Source organism: Pseudopipra pipra, chromosome 22 (genome assembly GCF_036250125.1).
Source record: "Pseudopipra pipra isolate bDixPip1 chromosome 22, bDixPip1.hap1, whole genome shotgun sequence".
Classification (NCBI taxonomy): domain Eukaryota; kingdom Metazoa; phylum Chordata; class Aves; order Passeriformes; family Pipridae; genus Pseudopipra; species Pseudopipra pipra.
This window is the reverse complement of record NC_087570.1, coordinates 4,094,668-4,116,436: the sequence shown is the minus strand read 5'-3', so window position 1 is coordinate 4,116,436 and position 21,769 is coordinate 4,094,668. Positions and strand designations below refer to the sequence as shown.

General features: G+C 44.9%; 1 protein-coding gene across 9 annotated transcripts in view; it reads right to left on the bottom strand.

The window, feature by feature from the left end:
* Positions 1-5,571: 5,571 nt before the first annotated feature.
* KIF1B (kinesin family member 1B) overlaps positions 5,572-21,769 on the bottom strand; it is an 82,104-nt gene continuing 65,906 nt past the window's right edge. For all 9 annotated transcript variants that reach the window (XM_064678536.1, XM_064678530.1, XM_064678537.1 and 6 more), the window contains 15 exons: positions 19,268-19,376; positions 18,509-18,575; positions 17,433-17,517; positions 17,085-17,190; positions 12,813-12,927; positions 12,172-12,305; positions 11,588-11,649; positions 10,772-10,917; positions 10,269-10,508; positions 9,748-9,819; positions 9,025-9,146; positions 8,115-8,264; positions 7,450-7,642; positions 6,755-6,873; positions 5,572-5,865 (listed from right to left, as the gene is read on the bottom strand). In XM_064678536.1, the coding sequence (XP_064534606.1) occupies positions 5,823-5,865; positions 6,755-6,873; positions 7,450-7,642; positions 8,115-8,264; positions 9,025-9,146; positions 9,748-9,819; positions 10,269-10,508; positions 10,772-10,917; positions 11,588-11,649; positions 12,172-12,305; positions 12,813-12,927; positions 17,085-17,190; positions 17,433-17,517; positions 18,509-18,575; positions 19,268-19,376 (1,763 nt within the window). In that variant the 3' untranslated portion in view covers positions 5,572-5,822. The remainder of the gene's footprint in view (positions 5,866-6,754; positions 6,874-7,449; positions 7,643-8,114; positions 8,265-9,024; positions 9,147-9,747; positions 9,820-10,268; positions 10,509-10,771; positions 10,918-11,587; positions 11,650-12,171; positions 12,306-12,812; positions 12,928-17,084; positions 17,191-17,432; positions 17,518-18,508; positions 18,576-19,267; positions 19,377-21,769) is intronic.

Below are 21,769 nucleotides of genomic sequence, written 5' to 3'. Positions count from 1 at the left end.
CCCCGCGATGTCCCCGCGTTGTCCCCGCGCTGTCCCCGCGTTGTCCCCAGCGCTGTCCCCGCGCTGTCCCCGCGTTGTCCCCAGCGCTGTCCCCCGGCCATCGACGCTCCCGAGGCCGCAGGAGCCCCGAGAGCCGCGCCCACAGCTGCCCGATGCCTTCGCTGTGCCTCTGCCCGCAGCGATACCCGGGGACCGCAGCAAACCCCTGAGAGCTGCGCATTTGTCTTTTTTGGCCTTTAATTATTATTAATGGGCTTAAAATTCCGCTGTTGAACACCGTCCCAGGCTGCAGTCAGCCCCTCGCGTATCACCGCCACCCATTTGTCTTCAGGTGTCCTGGAATTTAGGGAAAACTTGAAAAACCTGCCCCTCTGTGAGCAGTGAGGTTACAGTAACTGTGAGAGGAGGAAGCTCCTGCTGGACCTTTGCTCCGTGACAGGCAAGGACACCTGACGCATGTTTAGTTTGGTTTCTATTAATTATTTTCTAAACAAACTGACCCGTCAGGTTTTTGGTTCACCTTAATTTTGGGCATTAATGGATCAGGAGGCAGTGAAAGAGAGAGCAGCTCCTCTGAGGTGTTAATTTTGCTGTAGGAGGAGCCACCACAAAAAGGTCAGAAGTTACTCAAGTGCCTACCTGGAAAGAAATAAGGCATCAGCAACAGCAGCAAAGAAGAGCTTTGCAGACAAAGAATAGATGTGGCAGCAGCCTGATAAAGGGGTTTTGTCATCATGTACCTGAGTTAAAGTTTTGAGAGCTGTTTGACCTGTTCTGGTGGCACTTAAATGCTTTGGGAATGTCCTGTCCATGACTTTTAAGAACATTCCACCTTCAGACCAAGACAGGAATGATCCACAGGGATTCCCTGACACATCTTTATTCACAGAGCTGGTGCCTCAAATGACTTTGCTGTCGTGTTGGGGTGGTTTGATTTCACACACTTCCTCTCATTTTTAACGGTCCCCCCAGATAAGCGAGTTCAGTATTGGCATCTGGGACAAGCTGAATTCCTCTTTCAAGCCAAAAAATCTTTTGAAAGCATCCAAAAAGTCCTTCGAGATTCTGTGTAACACAGCAGAGAGGAAAGGATGAGGGAGGACAAGCAGAGCCTCCCATCTTTCTCAAGAACAGCTGAGACAAATCTCACGAAAGCATCAGCTTGTTCAGGACAGGTTTAGAAAACAAGTAACCAACATAAGATACCAGTAATTAAATCATGATGAAAGGAGCACACATTTTACCTGCTAATGCACTGGTTGTACCTTTATTGTTTCACCTCGTTCACTAACAATTCAGTGGTGCAAGGTTACCATACACAGTTAGATATCTGCATTGCACACCTAAGGCTATACAGCAAATGGATCAGAATTAGTACAAATACATGAACTATATTTACATTTTGTATACTCAAGCTCCAAATATCGGATATATTTACAAAATAAAATAAGAAAATGAAAACCTGAAATTAATGTACAGTGTTGCTGATACACTCCTTCGCTGGGATGAAATCAGTTTGCAAAGAGATTTGTTCGAGAAGGCCACTTATACAGCATATACCTTGTATACCTTGTGTACAGAGATGGACAGGGACACGGGCACTGCGATGCCAAGGGATGTGTTCAGTGAACAGCATGTCTGATGTCCCAATTCGGGAGCCATAACCAACTGCACATGAAGTGTGGACAAGCAGAGTGGAAAATTAAAGAGCTGATCCTGGGGAGTGCTGATCACCTGAGACTCCCTCTGCTTCCAGTCCTGGCCTCCAGGAAAGCACGGGGTAGTTCAGCACTGTCCAGGGTCAGGCCATTCACTTGGCAGCATTAAAACTGAAGATTTAGGAGCTCCATCCCCCCAGTTTTCCGAATCCACAGCTGATCCTGGCAATTTACAACCTGTTCCCAATGACATTGGACACAACCACCTCGTTGGTGTTGGACTCGTTTTGGTTTCGAATACACAGAACGCATAAATGGCCTTCTGAACAAAAGAAAAGTCAGTCCTGCTCTTGAACAGCTGATGGTTTTTTAAACAAGGAAGCACAAAGTTAATACATTCCTGCTACAGACAGCACAGCCAGACCACGACCGGGGTGAGGAACTTCAGCGTGGAGATGGGACACACCCCCGGCCCAAGGGACATTCCCAGACCCTTCCCGAGCAGCAGCAGGATCCTCCCTCCTTCCAGCAGCAGGTTCAGCAGCTGCACCTTCCACAGAAACACCCACCACAGCACAAACTCCCACCAACTCAGGCTGTGCAGGAGAACCAGACAGATGCACGTGCACAGGCAGTTATTAGTTGATTGTATGGTACCAGTGGGTGTTAGACCGAAGCTAATCCTCTTCCTTATCTAATGTGCAATTAATTACAGATGTATAAATATACAATACATTACATAAAATTAAATCCCTGTAAATTAGATAACAAGCAGCAAAAAGTAAAGTCTTTGCTTTGAAATACATTGCTAATTAGTAATCAGGATTATTAGCCATTGACCAGAAAAACCCTTTCTCAGCAGTCTGGAAATAGGACTCCCTTCCCTTCTGCATCCCAGAATAGAGGGAATCTTCTTTGAAAAGGTACTTAAAGTGCATTTCTAAAATACAGTATAGGAGGTTTAGCTTAGTTTTAAACTATTCAGGAAGATTCAACATCATTTTCAATGGACAAAAAGGGTAATTTTCTCCTTCCTTTTAGAGAAGAACACAAAGCCCCAAGCCCAGCCTAGTTTCACTCTGGTTCTCCCCAGGGAAGCCCTCCAGGCTCGCTCTGTGTGTGCTCTCTGGGCTGGCAGGCCCACAGCAGATGCCTCATCTCCAGAGGCCGAGTCCCAAGAGCTGTTTGACTCTGGGACTCCACACACACACAGCAGGTAACCAAGAGAGGGCTTGGAAGTGTCAGGAGAAGGCAAATCAGCACATTTTCCCCTTCTTGCTCTGTTTCCAAAGAGAAATTTCTAACATGCTGGGCTAAGCCTGGAAGTGGATGGAAATTCAGGTTTGTTTTTTTTTTTCTGCTTTGTTATCTTTTCAGAGAAAACTTGGATTGATTTCAGTCCAGCTCTAAGTAGGGAAACTCAAATGCCTCAGAGCAGGATTCAGTAATTGGAAAAAAACTTCATTTGCCTTTATGCCAGACTAGAAAACAGTAATGCCCATTTGAACTCCACACAACAGGACCTATTTTGTCACAAATTATGCAGCTTTAAGAGATAGTGATGCTTAAAAAGAGAATTTTGCTCTTCTGATGATCTGTTGTCCACACAGACATCAAGTCACCAGAAGCTGCTTGTGGTTTTTAGACAGAAGAGTGACATTTATGCAACATGGCTGTAACACTTCCAGCTCTGCATAAAATAAGCATCTGTCTCTTCCTGCTTTTAAAGGAAGATCCCTTAATCATGATTCCATGCAATGCCTATATCCACTTAGTTCATTCTCTGGCTTATCCAAAGCAAAGACTTAGCAAACTAGTTTTCTTCTAGTTAAAAAAAGAAAAAGATAAAAGTTAAAATGCTCTCAGTGTGTCACAACCTACCACCACCTAAATCACTCTGCCTCCTCAAACTGGTTCCACTTCCATCATAAACAGTGGTGATGGCAGCAATAACTTAATGCTTAGAATTAACCTAATTCTTGAGATCAGCTTAGCTCCAGTGTGAGGAGCCCTCCTGCAGGACAAAGAGTCTTATCCACACACTGGAAGTGCTTTATCATCATTGCATAACAAAGGAATATCACCACTGTATTTAGAGTCACACACAGTTAAACAAGACAAAAAACAGAAGGGAAAAAATAAAATAAAAAAAAAACCAACAACACACGAACCACAAAACCATCCCTGTCGTGCTCCTGGGCCCCCAGGATGCTCCCTCGCTCTGGCTTCCAGTTCTGAAACAAATCTGAGCACCACAGAGGCAGCAGGAGAGGGTGATTTAGCTTGAGAACTCTCTCGAGGGATAGAAGGATATGTCCTAGCAAGAGTCAGACTCCTCTCCCTGCTCCTTTGCCACCCCTGCTTTAGGAGCTCTCACTGTGCAGAGCACTTGACTGAACAATGAGAACCCCAGAAAGCCAAAACCTTGCTCAGTGGATTCCAGTCCCACAGAATTCCCATGGCATGGCATGACCGGCTGAGGCGTGACCTGAATCCAAATGACCTTCTGGAGCTGGAGTGTGCCAAGATGTGCCTGCTGGAATAGTGGAACAACCCCCTTTTACCTCTCCCTTGAGGGGCTGGAACCTCCCAGTGACATTCCTGCCCATTCCCCAGGATCAGAGCCCTACCAGTGCCCAGGGAAGTAGAACAGCAGTCTGAAACACAGTAGAACACACACCCCCCAACCTCCCTGAAAACCTGGCAGAGAGAGGAAATTCCTTCTGCTTTCCTTTCTTGGGGCAAAGGCCAAAGCTTTGGCCACAAGGAGAACTTCAAACTGTAGGTCAGGAACTGACACCACCCAGCTGATGTCCAAGAAGCCAATTCTGACACTCCACTGACCAGGCCCAGGATCCACTTCATCTGTCCTCCAGGAAGGACTAACTCTGAAGCTCAAATTAACTAGTGGGGTTCAGCTGATGAAAACTGCAGCAAGGAAATTAGGAGACGTGTGACAGTTATTGCAAAAGGAACTGAAAGTGTCCTGCTGCTCCCTGGAGAAAACTGCAAGTGCTGGGGCTGCCTGGGAAGTGTTTCCTGGGCCGAGGATGCTCCCCATGGACAGGTGGGGTGACACCTGAGCATCACTCAGGGATGCACAAACAGGCCTTTTGGAACAATGTCCCAGAGCAGCCAACCCTGACACACCAGTGACAGCCCTAAACCTCTTCCTAGAGAGGTAGAACTGTTCCTGCAGAACTCCAGAGTCAGGACCAGGAGCAGCAAGAGGAGAGCTGCCCTCCATGGTGATCTCCTGCTCCAGGGAACAACCACAATTCCCTTCCCATTTAACACTCTCCATCTGCCAAATACCAGGCTGAGCATCTGACATTTTGGGGATTTTATGTACTATTTCAGCCACAGGATCTATTCCTCCTCACATCAGCTCAGAGGCAGGGGAGTGTTGGTGGCAACTCCTTTGGGTGAGAGTTAAAGCCAAGCACTGTTCACCTGCAACCCCACAGCAGGAGCTTCAAGGCAGATTTTTCTGGCCAGTCCTTCCTGGTTTGTTCCCTGTCTTTTTCCAGCTCATCCCTTTGCCTGTTGGACCCTGGAAACCCAAAAAGTCCAAACTCCAGTCTGCCCAGATAGATTTGTCCAATATCAGCTCTCAACAGAGTTGAAATCAGAGGCTGGATCCAGAAAGCCTGAGGAGCTATTGCAGTTCCTGGCTGGGTAATGTCTACATTGAAGAATTTATCTTTCCCTGGCATTGGAACTTTGCCCTGAGGGAACCAATGACCACTGCCAAGTCCCAAACTGAATGAAAACTCTGCAGCAGTCCAGACAGACAACAACAGACAGTGGGACAGACACCAAAAGGTCAGTTGAAATGGGAAAAACAATTGTTATAAGAAAAAATAAATAATTTTTTTTTCTTTTTTGAGTCGTGCATAATCACTCCTTTTTTTTTTTTTTGATTTTTTTTTTCTTTCTCTTTTTGTTTGGCCACATGCTACTAGTACAGTTCTGGTACAGGTGAAAAGAAACAAGGGAGGGTTAGAATACCTAGAAAATGTGCTGAAGGAGTGGGGCAGGTGGGGGATGTTAAGCCACAGGATTACATACAAGAGAAACTGTCAAGAATCACAAAGAGAAAATGAGAGGTAACACCATCTACCAGGAGGTGAGGCAGGGGACAGATGAGAACATTACATGGACTCAGTACTTCATCTGGCCCGTGCGCCTTCGAGCCAGTTTTGACCTGCACAGGGAAGAAGGGAAAAAGCAGTTGGTGAATTCTGGAAGTTTATTTTTCCACCCTCCTCCCTACAGTTTGCCCAACTTTTTTTTTTTTTTTTTAAATCTTTTTGTACAGTCCTGGTTTGCTCCCCATGGCAAGAAAGTGAACCATACCCAGGGCTGTGATGAGAAAAAATTCTCACTCCTCTGTTGTGCTCCTTTAAAGGGAGGCAGAATCTTCTAAGGGCTACACTGTTCAGAAATTATTTGATGCTGTGACAGCTTAGGTTTTAATTTTTTTCTTTTTTTACTGAAAGAAGGGTTACTGCAATGTAGTAAGATCTCTGCAGCAAGCAGGGGCTGCCTGGGACTGTGTTAATGGGAAGCCTGCTAGAGAAGCTCAAAAAAGGGAAGGAAATGAGACTTTCTGCTTTAGCTCATCATCAAGAACCTAAAAAGGCAGCGCAGACCTGCCTGCACAGAGGCAGGCAGAGGCTTTATAAATCTGTAAAATGGCAATGCAAGGAAGCCATTTGGTGGCCTCCAAATGCAGCATTCCACTTCAAAGTGTGGCTGTTAAAACATCACAAGCCAAAGAAGCAGCAGCCCCTGCAGCTCCTGAAACACAGGGTGCTTGGTTTCCTGATTGTTTGGGGCAGGGGGGTTGCCTCCCCTCTTCCCTTCTTCAGCTCCCCCAACTCATCAGATTCTTCAGAACAAGATTAAACTCCATGACCAACCCTCTGCTCCTGGTCTGAGCCTCTCCCTGCCCTCCTGCTCCTCTCCCTGCCCTCCTGCTCCTCTCCCTGCCCTCCTGTTCCTCTCCCTGCCCTCCTGCTCCTCTCCCTGCCCTCCTGCTCCTCTCCCTGCCCTCCTGCTCCCCAGCCCTGCCTGCCCCAGGTGCCTCTCACCGAATTGTGCCAGCCAGGAGAGGATTGAAGGCATATAACCAGTCGTTCATGTCCTTGTCGTTGATGGCCTGCAGCAGGACCCCACGGTGCTTTGTGCACACTCCAAAGGTGTTGGGTGTCTGGAAGATGGAAAACAATTTAAAATACTGAAATTTAAAAGCACAGAAGCTGATGCACAATTCCTCTCTCTGCCATGTTCCTAAACCCTACAAGGCCTAAGGGCTTTCTTTTAAGTTTCACTGCTCATGTCCAGAATATTATTAGCCATTGACTTCTACAAAATAATGTTTTAACTCATGAGTGTGGACTTTGATGGAGCAGTAAAGTTCATTTGGTACCTTGCAGGATGTTTGTGTGTGTTGTTTTGTGGGGTTTTTCTTTAAATAAACAAAACACACAGTGGCAGAACACCACACAAAGGAAGATGCAAAAACCAAATACGGGGTGATGGTACCAACACATCCCCTAAAAGCTGATCTGATGTGTAAGAGCAGTCAGGTTCAGTCTCTGGCTGTGTCCAAAACACAAGAAACCCTGAACAAACTGGGAACTGTGTGGGCAGAATCATCAGATCCCAGACATCCTCCCAGATGCATTTTGCTTGGACCAGAGATGACACACCTGATGTTATGGATCCACCACTGCCTGTAACGTTCCTGCTTCATGGGTAAACAAAGAACAGCTCTCAGACTGACCTTTACCATTGCCTGCTGATCCTCACTGTATTCCACCTGGGCTGTGGATAAGTTGATGATTCCTCTTTCTACAGGGTCTTTGTCACTGTTGTAAATAAAAACGTAGGGACGGCGAACCACCACGAAGTGCTTGGCCCAGGAGGTGGAGAGAGGCTCCTTGAAGTGGAGGTATCCTTTCTTGGAGACCACAGAGCTGGAAAAAAAATCCCCACATATTAACAGTTTTCCCCTAAATTAGGCACCTAATGAGTATCCCTGTTAACTGCAAAACACTGTGTAAGACACTTGGTCTTTAACACACTTTGTCTGCAACAGTGTTCAGAAAAGTTCTGCTGTTACAAGCTGAACTGTGTCTTCAATAACTATGCAGAAGTCTGACAGAAAGAAGGACCCTACAGATCTCTAAGTGAACTTCAGCCACAGTTTGATGCTAACAAACATCATATTTAAGCCACTGGAAATCCTGTTCATTAAGAAGATGCAGAGAACAAAAGCTGCAGAGATCAAATATCAACAAAACCTTCCCCAGTCCTGCCTCCACCACACAGGGCTCTGCAGCTCTGCTACCACCTGTTAATTTTCCCTCCTTAATGGGATATAGAACCTACAAACCTCAGAAAGCCCCTGTGACAGCTCTGGGGAAGCCACAACAATAAAAAACTTACCCTGGTCTGATTTCCTCAATATCAGGAACGAGGTTTAGGAACTCATTCTTTCCAGCTCTGGCAAGATAGGAAGTTTCTACTGCAGGAATTATCTGGAACTGTTCCACCTCATGACAGGGACTGGAGGCACGAGAATTTGCTTCTGGTGTCCTTTACAAAAAAAGTGGAGAAGGAAAAGTCAATCCCAACAAAGCAACTGAATGTGACAATGGAATTTTAAAGTGCATCTACAGCCCAGCCTGTCTTAGGAGTTTCATCCTCCTAAGAGGAGGATTTTGGAAAGACATTGGGACCCTTTTGCATAACATCAAATAGCATTTTTCCTTGATATCTGTGGAATAAAATTTATAATAACTGCAAGTAAGCTGTTTCCCTACTACTTTTCCCATGTTCCTCCTGCTAAACACAGTCACAACACAGGCACACATCTTTGATGTAAAATGTGCTTCACCAGCACTCCTCCCCTCAGGGATGTTAAACTGAGAAGGTACAAATTACATGTCTTTCACTAAGTAGTTGTTCTAAATTCAATCAAAAATATCTGCTACAGATACAGCTGAGAAAGATAAACAGAGAGTAGTGGCCAAACTGGTTTGTTTGGGTTGTTATTAGTAGATCTTCGTAACAGACCTCTGAAACAACTTGTGGATTCTGCTCACTGCAGATGCACTGGTCACTGGAATGACAAGCATCTGAGTGCTCCTCCAGTACAAAGGGAAAAAAACCACTTTAGAATGGGGGAAAATAACTGTGCAGAGGGACTGGAGGAGTAAGGCAAGGGGGCTGTAGAGAGAAATATTTCAAAGTAGGGAGAAGGAAGAAAAGAGGAGAAAAAAATATCAGGAAACATAGCAAAGAGATTTGTGAAGCACTGAAAAGTGATGTTTTCCTATTAATGCACCACACTTACTTCTGATCAATCGAGTTGCATCTGGAATCCACCAGAGAAGGGCAGGTAGATGAAGGGGTGAGGGTTGCACTGCTGAAACTGGACACGGACGGGTCCCGCCCGATGGGAGAAATATCCGACAGCTCCGGGGGCAAACACAGGGACAAAGGTCAAACTGAGCTGGGTTTGCAGCTGGGGCTCAGCCCTGGCTGAACACTCAGCTCAGACAACACAAGGTATTTCCATCAGCCATTGCCCTACTCAGTAGTCAAATTTTTGCACACAACCATAAATAAATAAATAAAATACAATGGCACTTCTGCAGACAGAGCTTGTTATCATGTCCTGCACCTCTGAGTATTCACAGCCTGACTTCCTCAATGGAACATCACACTATGCAGTTTGCAACTTGGGGTTCCCTGGGCCTACAGGCAGAATTTTTAAGAGTCAATTTATCCTTTTACATTGGGAAAGTGTATGGAGGGAAAGACAGTAAGAGCACTTCCAGTCTGCTGATCAACTGGAAGATGTCCTACAGTCCAAGTCCACACCATCTCCAATTCCTGTAATACTCTTTGCAACCTGATGCTGAATAGCCAAATACTTCTAACAGACTGAAAATAAAAATTAATGAAATGAATATAAAGTGGTTTATCTTTTCATAGTATCAGCAGATTCCACGACCCATAAATCTGTTGCTATTGCACTACAAATACAGTGTATTGTCCTACATGACATATTTACCTTACAATCACTGATGCTGTTGTACACCTGGTTGAATTCCCGATTGAAAGTGTGAGTCAGGAGCTGCAGACACTAAAGAGGGGGGGAAAACAAATGAGAGACAGAAAGAGAATTTTACATTTAGATTTTCAGGGAAATCTGAATACAAGAGGCAGTTTGCCAAGACACGCTTGGGCAGCTCGTGAAACAATAAACAAATCCTAAACTGCTGTGAAAAATCCCAGAAAAGGGGAATAATCTCTTCCCTTGATAAAATTAGAAAGAAGAAGAGGGGAATAATCACTTCCCTTGATAAAATTAGGAAGTTTTACTATTAATGAAGGGGGATGAGGTGAGTGAACAGCCACGGCACAAACCTATTGCGGTTCTGTGGTGTGAGTGGATGATTTCACCGGAGAACACACTCCAGTGAAACCCTCACAGTGCTGGGCATTCACTGTGCTATCTGAGAAGCTCACCATTGATCTTTAACCACCCCTGGCACCCCAGTTCTCCCCCAAGAGGCCCCTGCCCTGCCCCACCTTGGTGGCCAGCTCCTTCTCCCTGTCCACCAGGCTCTCGATGTCGGCCGAGTCGTAGCCGCTGCTCTCGCTGGGCGTCACGGCGCTCTCGAAGGTCGTGGTGGAGATCTGGGAGGAGATGCTGGTGGAGGTGCTGAGTGTCCCACTGCTCAGGCTGGGGGACAGTGAGTCACTCAGGGACTTGGGGATGCTGTCACCGAGCTTTTCACGGAGCAGAAGGAAGTGCCGGGTTTTCTCCACCTGGTGAGAGGAGAAATGGGTATCGTCTGCTCCAGGACAGGGCCTGTTTCACAGACACTCAGTTCTCAGGCATTCTTTTATATTCAGACCAGTGAACATTCTCCCAAGGGAAGGGAGTTTACAATGGCACTGGAATTTGAATCTGCCTTTGTTGAATACACTGAGATTCTGAGCTGAAGGTCCCACTCAGCAGCCAGCCCACACTTTGTATCTTCTCTGTTGGGAGAATTCATTTAAATCTTGACTTTGATCTCTTTACTCACCTCATGCAGCAGTTCCAGTTTCTCCAGTTCCCACTGATGCTCCAGGATGAGGCTGTCACCCCTGGGCCTCCAACCAGCAAGGTTCTCTTCTCCCCTCACATATGCCACAGATGTATCCAGGACTTTCCTCCTCCTCCTCTGCATTCCTGAGCAGCAAAAACCAACATGAGACATGTTAAAACCACAGCCAGAGGGATGCCACTAAGAAACAATCAGCAATTTGTGAAGAGCCAACAACTCTGCTGTTTGGCTGGGAATACACAAGGCAAGGATTTCATTCACTGCCATTACACATTCCAAAGATATCTGATTTAGTGCAGCTTTCTTACTTCATTCAGATATTTTCTATTGACCAAGATACAATGCAAACTGCTGGTCTGTTTAATTCAACACAAAGACTTCGATTGCCACGTCTTAGAAGAAGAATACACTGATACTACATGAGCCACATTCCTTCCATCACCTTCAAAAGGCCAAGAGAAAACTCTCTTGCTGCCAAACCCATCTCCACTGTCAGTGATGAGCCTTGTATCATGGCCCTAAGTCTCAGACTCTGGTACATGCCCAGTTTCCTGAGATACCCATGTCAGAGATGTCAAGTTCTCAGTGAATCCTCAGTGTAAAGTGATGGTAAACACAGACCTGAGTCTAAAGTAAAAGCCTGAATAAGTTTTTTTTATGGAGTAGCAATGTTCCCTTTCTCCTGTGAAACACAGGAACTGCCTCTCATCAGGACAGAAGTGTTTACTCTGTTCTGCCCAGGAAATTCTCTGCAATATTTCATATTTATCACTTGAACACCCAGTGACTGCTTACCTGGACTGCCTGTGTCTGCCATCTTGCATAAACTTAGTTCATAAATCCCCGTGACTCGGTTGCTGTTCACAGGAAAGCAGAAGGAAACAAAAACACACTGTTATCTTCAGAAATGAAGTGCATCAGCTGTAGTTCAGTGGGCCCCAAAGTAGAAGTTTAAGAATAGTTGTTAGTTAGAACTAGATCTGAATTATAATGTTGCATAAAACAGCCAGGACAGACTTCAAGATCTCCAAAAATGGTATTTCCCCCATGTTCCCCTCCCACCCTGCACTGGACTTGGAGAGCAGGTGCTGCAGCAAATTCCAGGTCAGGAATCAGGACCATCTATGTACAAGCTTGAAAAATGGAACTCTCTTCCCAACTGTCAGTCTGGAAAAGAGGTCAGTAAAGAGAGAAACCATCAGAGTTTCACTGAAATAAATGCAAGAAAGAACGTTCAAAACCAGGCTGGAGAACCCACAATCAGGTACAGTTTCAAGGAAGAAAGAAAGAAAAATAAGCTACATCCTCCCCATGCCCTCTAAGAGAAGAAGCACATATTGACATGAACTCTTGGTACCAAAACTGGGAACTGAACTCACGAGTCTGGGGACTTGGAGTAGCCGCTGCCGAAGAGGTTGCGCAGCGAGCGCGGTGGGGAGATCTTGGCGTCCCTGGAGTAGAACACCATGCACACGTCCTTGGTGATGACTGCAGGCTGGATGCAGTGGTCCAGCTAAGAGGAAAAGCTTAGTGAGGGGCTGCAGACAACTGTGCCAAGCTACACTGCTGCCCTGGGAGTGGCACAGCTTTGGGAAGTTGTTCTCAGTTGGGTTTTTGGTGAAGAAAACTGTCAAAATTCCTCGAAGCGTCTCGTGGGTGAAATAATTGCACTACACAAAACAACAGCATCTTGCACACAAGGCAGTGTTTGTAACACCAGGAGTACTTCCACAGCAACTTTCACTGATCTCAGTGGATTTTCAGATACAAAGATGGACAAAAGGAGGCACAGAGATCACCAGTTTCACTTCACGTGTGCTGCCAGGCAGGAATACCTGGACATTAAGATGGTAACTGGGAATAAATTTTTCCACCCTGTTCTCAGAAAATGAATAAACCCTTTGACTGGCTTCAGGACTGAAATCACTCAGCCCAGGCAGTGTTTATCTCAGGTACACACTGAGTCCTGTCTCAAATGTTCTACTGAGCCACAAGCCAAAGGCAGGCACAGGGGTCTCACCTCCAGGTAAGCAGAGAGGGTCATATAGATCTTCTCTCCATATGGTGTCACTCGGTTGAGGAGAAGGGAGTTATGCAAGGAACTATCCCAAACTGCTTCGAACCGGTAGAAAGTTCTGGAAAAAAGTAAAAGCTCAATTGTAGAAGTTCCTCTGCATCCCTCTCATTGCTCAGTGTAAAGCACCTCTTCCCTGACACCATCCACTATGACTCTCAGAGACTTAGAGAACAAACACTTGAAGCAAAAACCTTCTCTTCTTTTCCAAAATTATTTACTTCTACCTCAAATAGTATTTTGCCTGTTATGAAAAAGACTCATCTGAAAGAGAAAAGAGGCAATGCAGAAGAGAACTAAAGCTGTCACAGCACTACAGGGAAGTCAGCACTAGAGAACTGTGTTTCTAAACAGACAGAATTCACCTCTATTGCTTCAGGTGCAATTCAGCCCAGCTGGGCCTTCAAACTGCATGGGAAGATCCTTTTTTATAACCAACTGTCTTCCTATACCATATTTTAGGACTAACATATAGCAACAGAAGAGATCCTTCTAATACTTAGTCTTACAAAACCAGCAGGTTCTGACAGCAAATCAGGGTGACTGATAGATGGGTTCAGTCCTATATTCAAGTGATAAATATTTCTTTCTGTGCTCTAACGGCTTCAAGGAAAAACTTGCAGCTCTAACACAAACTTCTTACAGAAGTTTCCTCGGTTTGGGACATGGAGAGAAAGGAGCTGAAGGCTCCCAGGGCTCTACCCCAGCAATCAGGAAAGTTCTTCTGCTCAAGTAAGAAGTGAGAGAGCATCAGACCCAGTACAGCTAAATCATCAGATCTAGAGGATCATTACACTCTCCTCTCTAGCAGGGGCTTAGGGAAATGAGCTTTCTCCTTTCTCACAGGCAGAGACTGATTTCAGGCAGGTCCCTTTGGAAAGAAGAGCTATACCCTTATCCAGGAGTTCAGCATGCCTTTCCACACTGGCAACACAAACAGAAGGTATTAATTCTCCATCAGCTCTATAGTATTGCCCTCCCAAATCCCCTTGTTTTTGAGGTTTTTCATCCCATCGAGTCCAAACAATGTGGTACTAAAAGCAAGAAAAGTTGTGTCTCTAAGAAGCTTCTGTGCTAATGCCCAAGGCCAACTCAGAAAAATAGAAAATGCAACTAAAGACAAAGGACAAAAAGCAGGGTGGGGGTAGAAGAAATAACAAAACACAAAGCAAACCAAAAAGAAACATGAAACAACCTAAGAGCAGACATCAGAAACAGAGTTCTGACCTCAAACAGAGCTCCTGAGAATCCCCTTTTTCTGATACCAATTACACAATTCCAAGCTAGAGACACCATCAACTGTACAGTCAAGTGAGAACACTGCTAAATACTGTTTGCATTTGAAGCAGCATACTTAGGAAATTACTTCTAAACATCTTGTTTCTGTTAAAAATGGTACAGAGCAACATATCCTAAAGGCCAAGTAATTGGTAACTTTAAAAGCACTGTAAAGTAATAATCCTCACTTGAGTTAGATTAGGCAAACAGCACAGGCTGTCCTCTAACCCTTTACACATCTGTGTTGAATCCTTATGTTTTAAGCTTTCATTGTGACTTAGTTAAGACAGCAATTTTTTAAACTTTAAGCAAGTTCCAGATCTACTGTGAGGGTGGGAAAGAAAGTAGTAAAACCTGGTTCTCCACACATGGGAAAACCAGTGTATGGAGCCCCTGCACCAGCTCTGCACCATTTGCCAAAAGTGATTTGTCATCCTGGGAGAGAACACAGGGGTAAGTGTTGATCAGTGCAGAACTCCCACCACCACCTTCTGCAAAACCAGGGGCTTTGGACAAACACCAAGCTGAAGCCAAGTACAGCTTTGAGGCAGTTTTTGTAGTGGGTTTTGTCCAGCCAGGAAGTTCCTTATCCACAGCCTTGCCTGTCCAAACCAGAATGTGCTCCAACAGTTACACAGGGAGACAAAGACCAGACGTGAGCAAACTCCTTTCAGCAGAACCAACAGCACAAGGAGCAAGAGGGAGCACAGAACAAGCAAAGCACAGAAAACAGGAGAAACAGGTTAAATGTGTAGTTAGAACTGACTCTTAAGTGGATTTTAGTATTAGTGAAAGGTGGTGAATTGAGAGCATCGAAGACAAAGAGGCAGAGCACAGAAAGCAAACTGCCCCAGCCTGCACTGCCATCGTGCCTGGAATCCCGTGCCTGTGATCCCACCTGGAAAGGGAAACAGGAATCCAGTCTGAGCAGCTCCTCTGCCAGCTGGTAAATTAAGGAGCAGCAGCCACATGGTTAAATTTCAGATGCAAATCCAGCCCCAGAGAGGCTGAATGGCCCTCACATGGCAGCCCCTGCTTTTTGTTCAGTGCAATTCAGAGCTGGAATTTCAAGTAACCTCATCATTCAGTCCTTGGCTTGGTACTTCAAACACATTACAGAGTTTGAGACAGTGAGAAGTTCCAAATTTAGTTCTTTGATACAGAACAAAGGAAGAAAATAGCAAGGACTACAAATAGGGGCTATATTTGATGGCACATTTAGAGAATCAGGAAGACTGATGGAAGGAAGTTCTCTTGCATGTGAAGGAAAGTTCCCCTTCACAAGTCCCCCAGTGAACTGTACCTGAATAACCCCTGACACAAAGGAGGAGGAGGAATACCAGTTCTGGAAGAGCTAAGAGGTGTACTAATGGAATTCCATAAAAGCTAAGAGGGAGGTAGCAGCAATACAACCAGGACATAAAGCATTCTATTTTCAAGAATCTTTATGCACAAAGGAAGCAAACAGAAAATACCTAGGCATATCCTTATCAAGAAAGAGCCTGTAAAAACATAGAAAGAGCTTCAGTTAGTGCAGCCAAAAGCAGAACAGAAAAGCAACAGCTGAGAGGAACAGAACATGTGGACTTAAACAAAACAAAGCAAAAAAATCCCCCACAGGAAGCAGAAAACAGTCTGCAGACAATGAGCAAACAGAAGACATATCCCTCATCAGGGCCTCAATCCCACTCCACCACTGCCATCCCACAACTTAAACCTTGGCATTTTGGGAAGAGATGGTCAACTCACACTCATCCTTTACCCAAGTGACCCATGTTATAGGGAACTATGGAGCTGTACAAGAATTTATTGAATTGCTAGAGAACAGAAAGCACAGGGCTTTCCAACTGCAAAGCCAATAGTATCAGACTGGAAACCAGCAACAGTCTCCCAGTGTTCCAGTTACACTGATCCATTAATTCAGATACACTAAAATGTCCACTTCACAGTGGGAGACAGAGAGGAACTGCTGAAGCCCCTGTCCCTGCCTGCCTTGACAGACACCAGGTGGCAGAGATATTCCACGGGCAGAAGCAGCATCCCAAATCCACCTTTAATGCTGCAGTGGTCCATCAAAGTCCAGGCCTCTAACGGAGAAGGAAGAAGCCATTTCAGTGCCTTGGAGGATCCCGACTCCAGCATCCAGCAGCTGCAGCAGAGATGGGCTCCAAACCCCCCTCCCCTCTGGAAACTCATTCAGAGCTCCATTCCAGAGCTATTCCTGCTTTGCACAGCTGAGCAGAGCCAGGGAGCAGTCAAGTGACTGGGCTGATGTCAGAAGGGAGAGGCTGTGCCCAATCCCACACTCTGCCTCACTGCCCTTTGTTGCAGACACTGAAGCAGAACAATGTGGAGTCTGAGCTTTACAGCAAATGCACCCCAATGAGGGACACACAGAGCCAGAAACCCCTGAGCCAGGGCCCTGCTGCTGCCCAGAGACTGCAGGGACAGGGGACAGGAGTCAGTTCGTGATACATCCATAGAAATCCACAAAATATGAATTTACAAAGCGTGGCTCTTGCTTCAGTTGTCACATGCTTGTTCCAGGGAAGATATAGGTATGTCCACATCTATAAATGTATCTCCCAAAATTGTCCTTGTACTTCAATGCTGTATTCTAGCACCAAACCTTTATATCAGTTTAAAAGTTCTGGGTTAAATCCTGAGACTCCCTTAAGCTGTTCCTTTCCATCCTCCTTTTGTGTCCTTACACATGGAAAGTCATTCAGAAAGTAATCAACAAATCCTTCAGGTAGATCAACAGATTTTAGCAGTAGCAAGAAGTTATGGTGATGTTCATTCTCCATCTGCCTGCCCTGTGCCCATGGAATTCTACATTTAATAATTAGCCACATTCCCAACTTCCCAAACACCCTGCCAACACCTCAGAGGTCAAATAAATTTCAGATTCCTGCTAAAGTGCTCACTTTATTCACTTACCTGTTGGAGCTGTGAGAGGACTTCAGGTATTTTGCAGAGATAATATTCAAAGACAGAATGGCATCCACAGCAGCCTCATCTACCTCTGCTTTATTTCTTATACGCCCTGAAATGGGGAGGAGGAGGAATCAATTAAAACTCAACCTGCAACACAAAAGGAATTTGTTTTCCCAAACACCATTTCAGACCATGTGATTAACAAGAGGAAGCTGCAAAACTGGAGTTTTTCCTCAGGATCTTTTTCGAAATCCTCCTCTCACAGGCAACCCTCATAAAAATGACAGAACCTGATACAAAGAGAAATTGCCACTAATAGTTTTTCTTCCTTACAGACAAGAATTTACTCACCAACAACCAGCTCCCTCACATCTTTCCAGTGCAACTCACTGCCCTTCTCATGGATAATGGTGACTGTGATTCTCCGCTGGATTCCCTGGGAGAGTTCAAAACCAAAACACTGGTGAAGCATTCACACACACACACACACACACACACACACACACACACACACACACACACACACACACACATTTGCTTTGCAAAACTAAAGCAAATAAGATCATTTAAACTACCCTGTAACTGAACAAGCACCTCTGTGTTTCAGGGCCCTAAAATTAACCTCAAAGGAATGTTATATTCTCACATGTAACAGAAATTAATTAATTCCCCCTCCTCACTCCACAAAGGCAGAGGTTTCTTAACATAAAATAGCCCTGAAATTGTTTCTGTGCTCTCAAAAATAGTGATGAGGACACTGGTAAATCCAGGACTAAGTAACTTTTTTCTTCCAAGGGAATTATTGGAATATGACCATTATTCCTAAGCTATTAGAACTGTTCCTATTATTTTAAGAACAAGAGGCAATGGAAGTCACAGGTAAACTCCATGAAAAGGAACTGAGCATTTGAGAGTGGAAAAAGCACAACTTTAAAGAAAAAGCATAACTTTAAACCTAGAGACCATATTTAACTAGGATTATCTTTAGAATCTAGCTAAAGACAAACTGTTATGAAGGATTCTAAGAGGCATTTAAAATGCACTGAGACATGGTCATTCATTTTGTAGAGCAGAGTCACAGGCAGTGACACAGAGTGAATGGAAGCTGAGTCCATGTGACCCTTCTGTGCCCTTGGCAGAGATGCAGGAGAACACTGAGGGCACAAACCTGGTCCAGAAGGTTCCTGCTTTCTAAAAGGCTTTCATCTTTCCTGAGTGGGACTCACACTGATAAGCAAAAGGAACAGCAATATCCTGGGGGCCAAACAAGCCACAGACTGAGTACAGACTGAGGGCTGCCTGACCCTGCGGCTCTCACGGCACAGCTGGCTGGGAAAGGAGGGCAGGAAAGATGCCAAACCCACTCAGCAGCATTCTGTCCCCCCCTGCAGAGATGCAACTTGCTGTTCCACAGCTTTCCTCAGTACCTGGTGGAGCAGGAAGGTCCCCTGACAGGGCAGGCCCCCGGTGTGATCCACAATGGCAGGGATGTACCTGTGGGAGACAGTGGAATCAACAGGAGGAAAGATGGACCAGCACAGCAACTTCTGCTGCCAGCAGTTACCTCTCCATAGGATATCTGAAGACAAAGAGTGTTTATTTCTATCTACTCTCAGACTACTTATGGCTCCTACTCTCAGACTCCTCAGGGCTCCTCACGGCACTACAGGATCAGTGAAATACAGAAATATTGTACATTGTACTTCCAGTATTTCTGGAAAACTCTGTGGAATAAAGAACCTAAAGACCTACCAGGGGAAAACCTTCTTTGTATCAGAGATGAACATAAAACAGGACCTGCTGGATGACTTCTGGAGCATAAAGTCTCTGGTGACCCAAAGGATTGAAACTCATGGCCCACACAAGGTAAGTTTTCCCAGTGCCTGTTCAGTTGGTGTGCATGGAGTTCTCAGTGGAAGGATCACTTCAAGTGTGAAGGAATGTCATTCTATCTCTCAAGTCCTTTCCAAGGGGATGAAAGGATGTTTTTCTGTGTCTTTCCTCCTTTCCAATGGGGACAACTAACGCCAGCAGTAGTTACATCCCATCACTACAAACCAGCCAGGACCCCACCCAAAGACAACTGCTAAAAATGAACCTGGTCTGAACAGAGCAAAGGGGAAAAAAAACCCCAAACTCCCATAAATCACTGCCCTTGAAACATAAAATATTAACACAGGACTTACTCCCCTGTTGGCTCCAGTTCACTGATCTCAAACCACACCAGGAGGTCGTATTTGCTCACACTCTGGCCCAAGCTGGGTTTGCTCATGGTGTTCAGCTTTGTAGCTGGCACTTCAAGGCAGAAAAAAGAGAAAGAAGGAAAAACAATAGTTTACAAAGACTGAACAAGTAAATCTTGCTCAGGGTTCATGGGAATGTGCCATTTCAGTGATCCTACATATTCTATGTACATATGCAGAGATTTCTCCATGAAAATGATTGGGCTTGCAGCAATTGTTATTTCTCAAAGTGGTTTTTTTTTAAATCTAGGTTACTAGAATAAAACAAAAAAGGTTAAATAATGAAACAGAAGCGTATCCAAAGGGCTTGGAAAAATGCACAGCCTCTCTAGATCCACAGAAAAGAAGATTCCTCAAATGTGCATCACAGTTTGTGGTTTAGAATTGCTTGGGTCTGTTCATCTGCACCATTACTCACTCAAAAAGTATATTTCCCCTTCCCCATGTAAGAGGAAAAATATAGAACTTAAAACTTCAGTCTTCACTTCTTGATGCCACAAACTGCCAGACTCCTGCACCACTTGGATAAGATATTGTACATGTAAAAGGGCTGAACGAGACTTATTCCAGAGCCTTAATCCTGCCAAAGTATGTTTCTGAGCTCCTTATCTCTTGGTATTAGTGCTTATTACTGGCCAGATCCTCTCTAATTCCTTTCATACAAACGTAGGGATAAACCATGTTAAAAAAGTAATGGGATAACCGAAATTCTGGAAATAACCTGATACTCCCTCTCACACACTCACATCACACCTTTTAGTTATCATTGCTTGACTTCTCTTATCTGTTCACTCATTACATGTTTGGAAATGGGAACATTTTAAAAAGCTCAGTTCCTGTGCAGTCTGACAGGGATTTTTGTAACCCTGCAATTGATTTTCCATTTTTTCTCCTTTCACATGCTAACCTTGCTGTTTTTATTAAGCCAAGTAATCATTCCCCCTTCTGGCCTCTCAAGCCATTCTTCCCTTGCTCAGGTGTTCTTTAGGTTCTCCCACCTTCACACCTCTGTGTATCCTTCAACATCCACCAGGATTAAATTTCCCAAGCACTGGAAGGGCACAACAGTCCCCAGTTAAGAAAAGGTCCTTCCAGGTGTGCCTGTGGGGTCTCTTAAATTCTGTGCATTTTCTGGGTGAAACAGCAGCTCCCTCAGAGAGACAGATTTTACAAGTATCAGTTATTCACAGCACAGCTCCATCCTGTGAGGCAGCAAGAGTGAGGCTCAGCATTTACTCTTCTCATCCATTACTCAGGGTAGTAACCCTGTTGTACCCATCGTTTCAGGAACTCATCACAGCTGAACTCAGCCCTGCTGGCAGCAGGAGGAACATTCAACACCCAGGTCACCCCAGTTTATTGCTAAGCAGAGAAACTCAGAAGCACCAGAAGAGGAAAAACAACAGAAAGACACGTTTAACCAAACATGAAGGCTGGTTCTAGACATTCTCACAGACTTGCTCTGGCACAATTAATAGCCAGCATGCCATTTTTTGATTTTAATAAAACAGAACACAATGGAAGTGAGGAATAGCAGTGTTAGTGGCAGAAAAGGAAGATGAGCAAAAAGGAAAGCTGTATAGAACACAGCAGACTGTTTCCACTCCAGCTGGCTGTGTTTTCATTTGCATCTCTCATCCCAGGATCACAAAACTATATGCAAAACACAGTAAAAATCAGAGGTCCAGGAAGTTTCAGAGAATAGATGCAGTGCCACAGAAAAATCTGTGACTCCCAGCACGCTGGGGCCTATAGGCTGTCTATATGGTTCTGTCTAAAATGTCTACATGGTTCTCTCTAAAATAGCCCTAAACTTCAGCACAGCATCATCCTTCCATGACCACAACCATGGCAGCTTCTAGTCCTAAGAATACTACATGGCAAAGGAAAAAAAAAAAAAGGAATTTTGAAGCACGTTTTGGAACTACTTCTACATCTACCAGAGATCAAGGTTGGCTACTAACCATCTCGTTTAGGAGCCCGCTCACTCTGACAACTGGGAACAGGCAGAAAGAGAAAAGGTGGCAGCTGGTCAGCTCCATCCTGGAAAGCAGCCACAGCAGAGGAGGCCAGAACGTTGGCATGCTCGGAGAGCGTGTTCAGCACATGCACGTTCACATAGCCAGACATTAGATACCTAATCAACTCAATTTTCCTCTCATGGTCTGCAGAGGGAATGGAACACACACACACAAAAAAAAAGGATGGTAGAAATATGCAGGTGAGAGAAACACAAAGAAGGAGGAAATTAAAAGGTGAAATGGGGAAAAAAAATTGCAACAGAGTTCAGAGTTCAGCATCAATGCAGTTAGGCAAAGGAAACAAGGATCATTTCAACAGCACTGACTCGCTACGTGACAGTGGGAGAGAGCAAAAGATGACGTGGTTAATGAACAAGCAAATTTGCAGTCAGGTGATCAGTAAGCACAGGAAGAGCCACAGCCA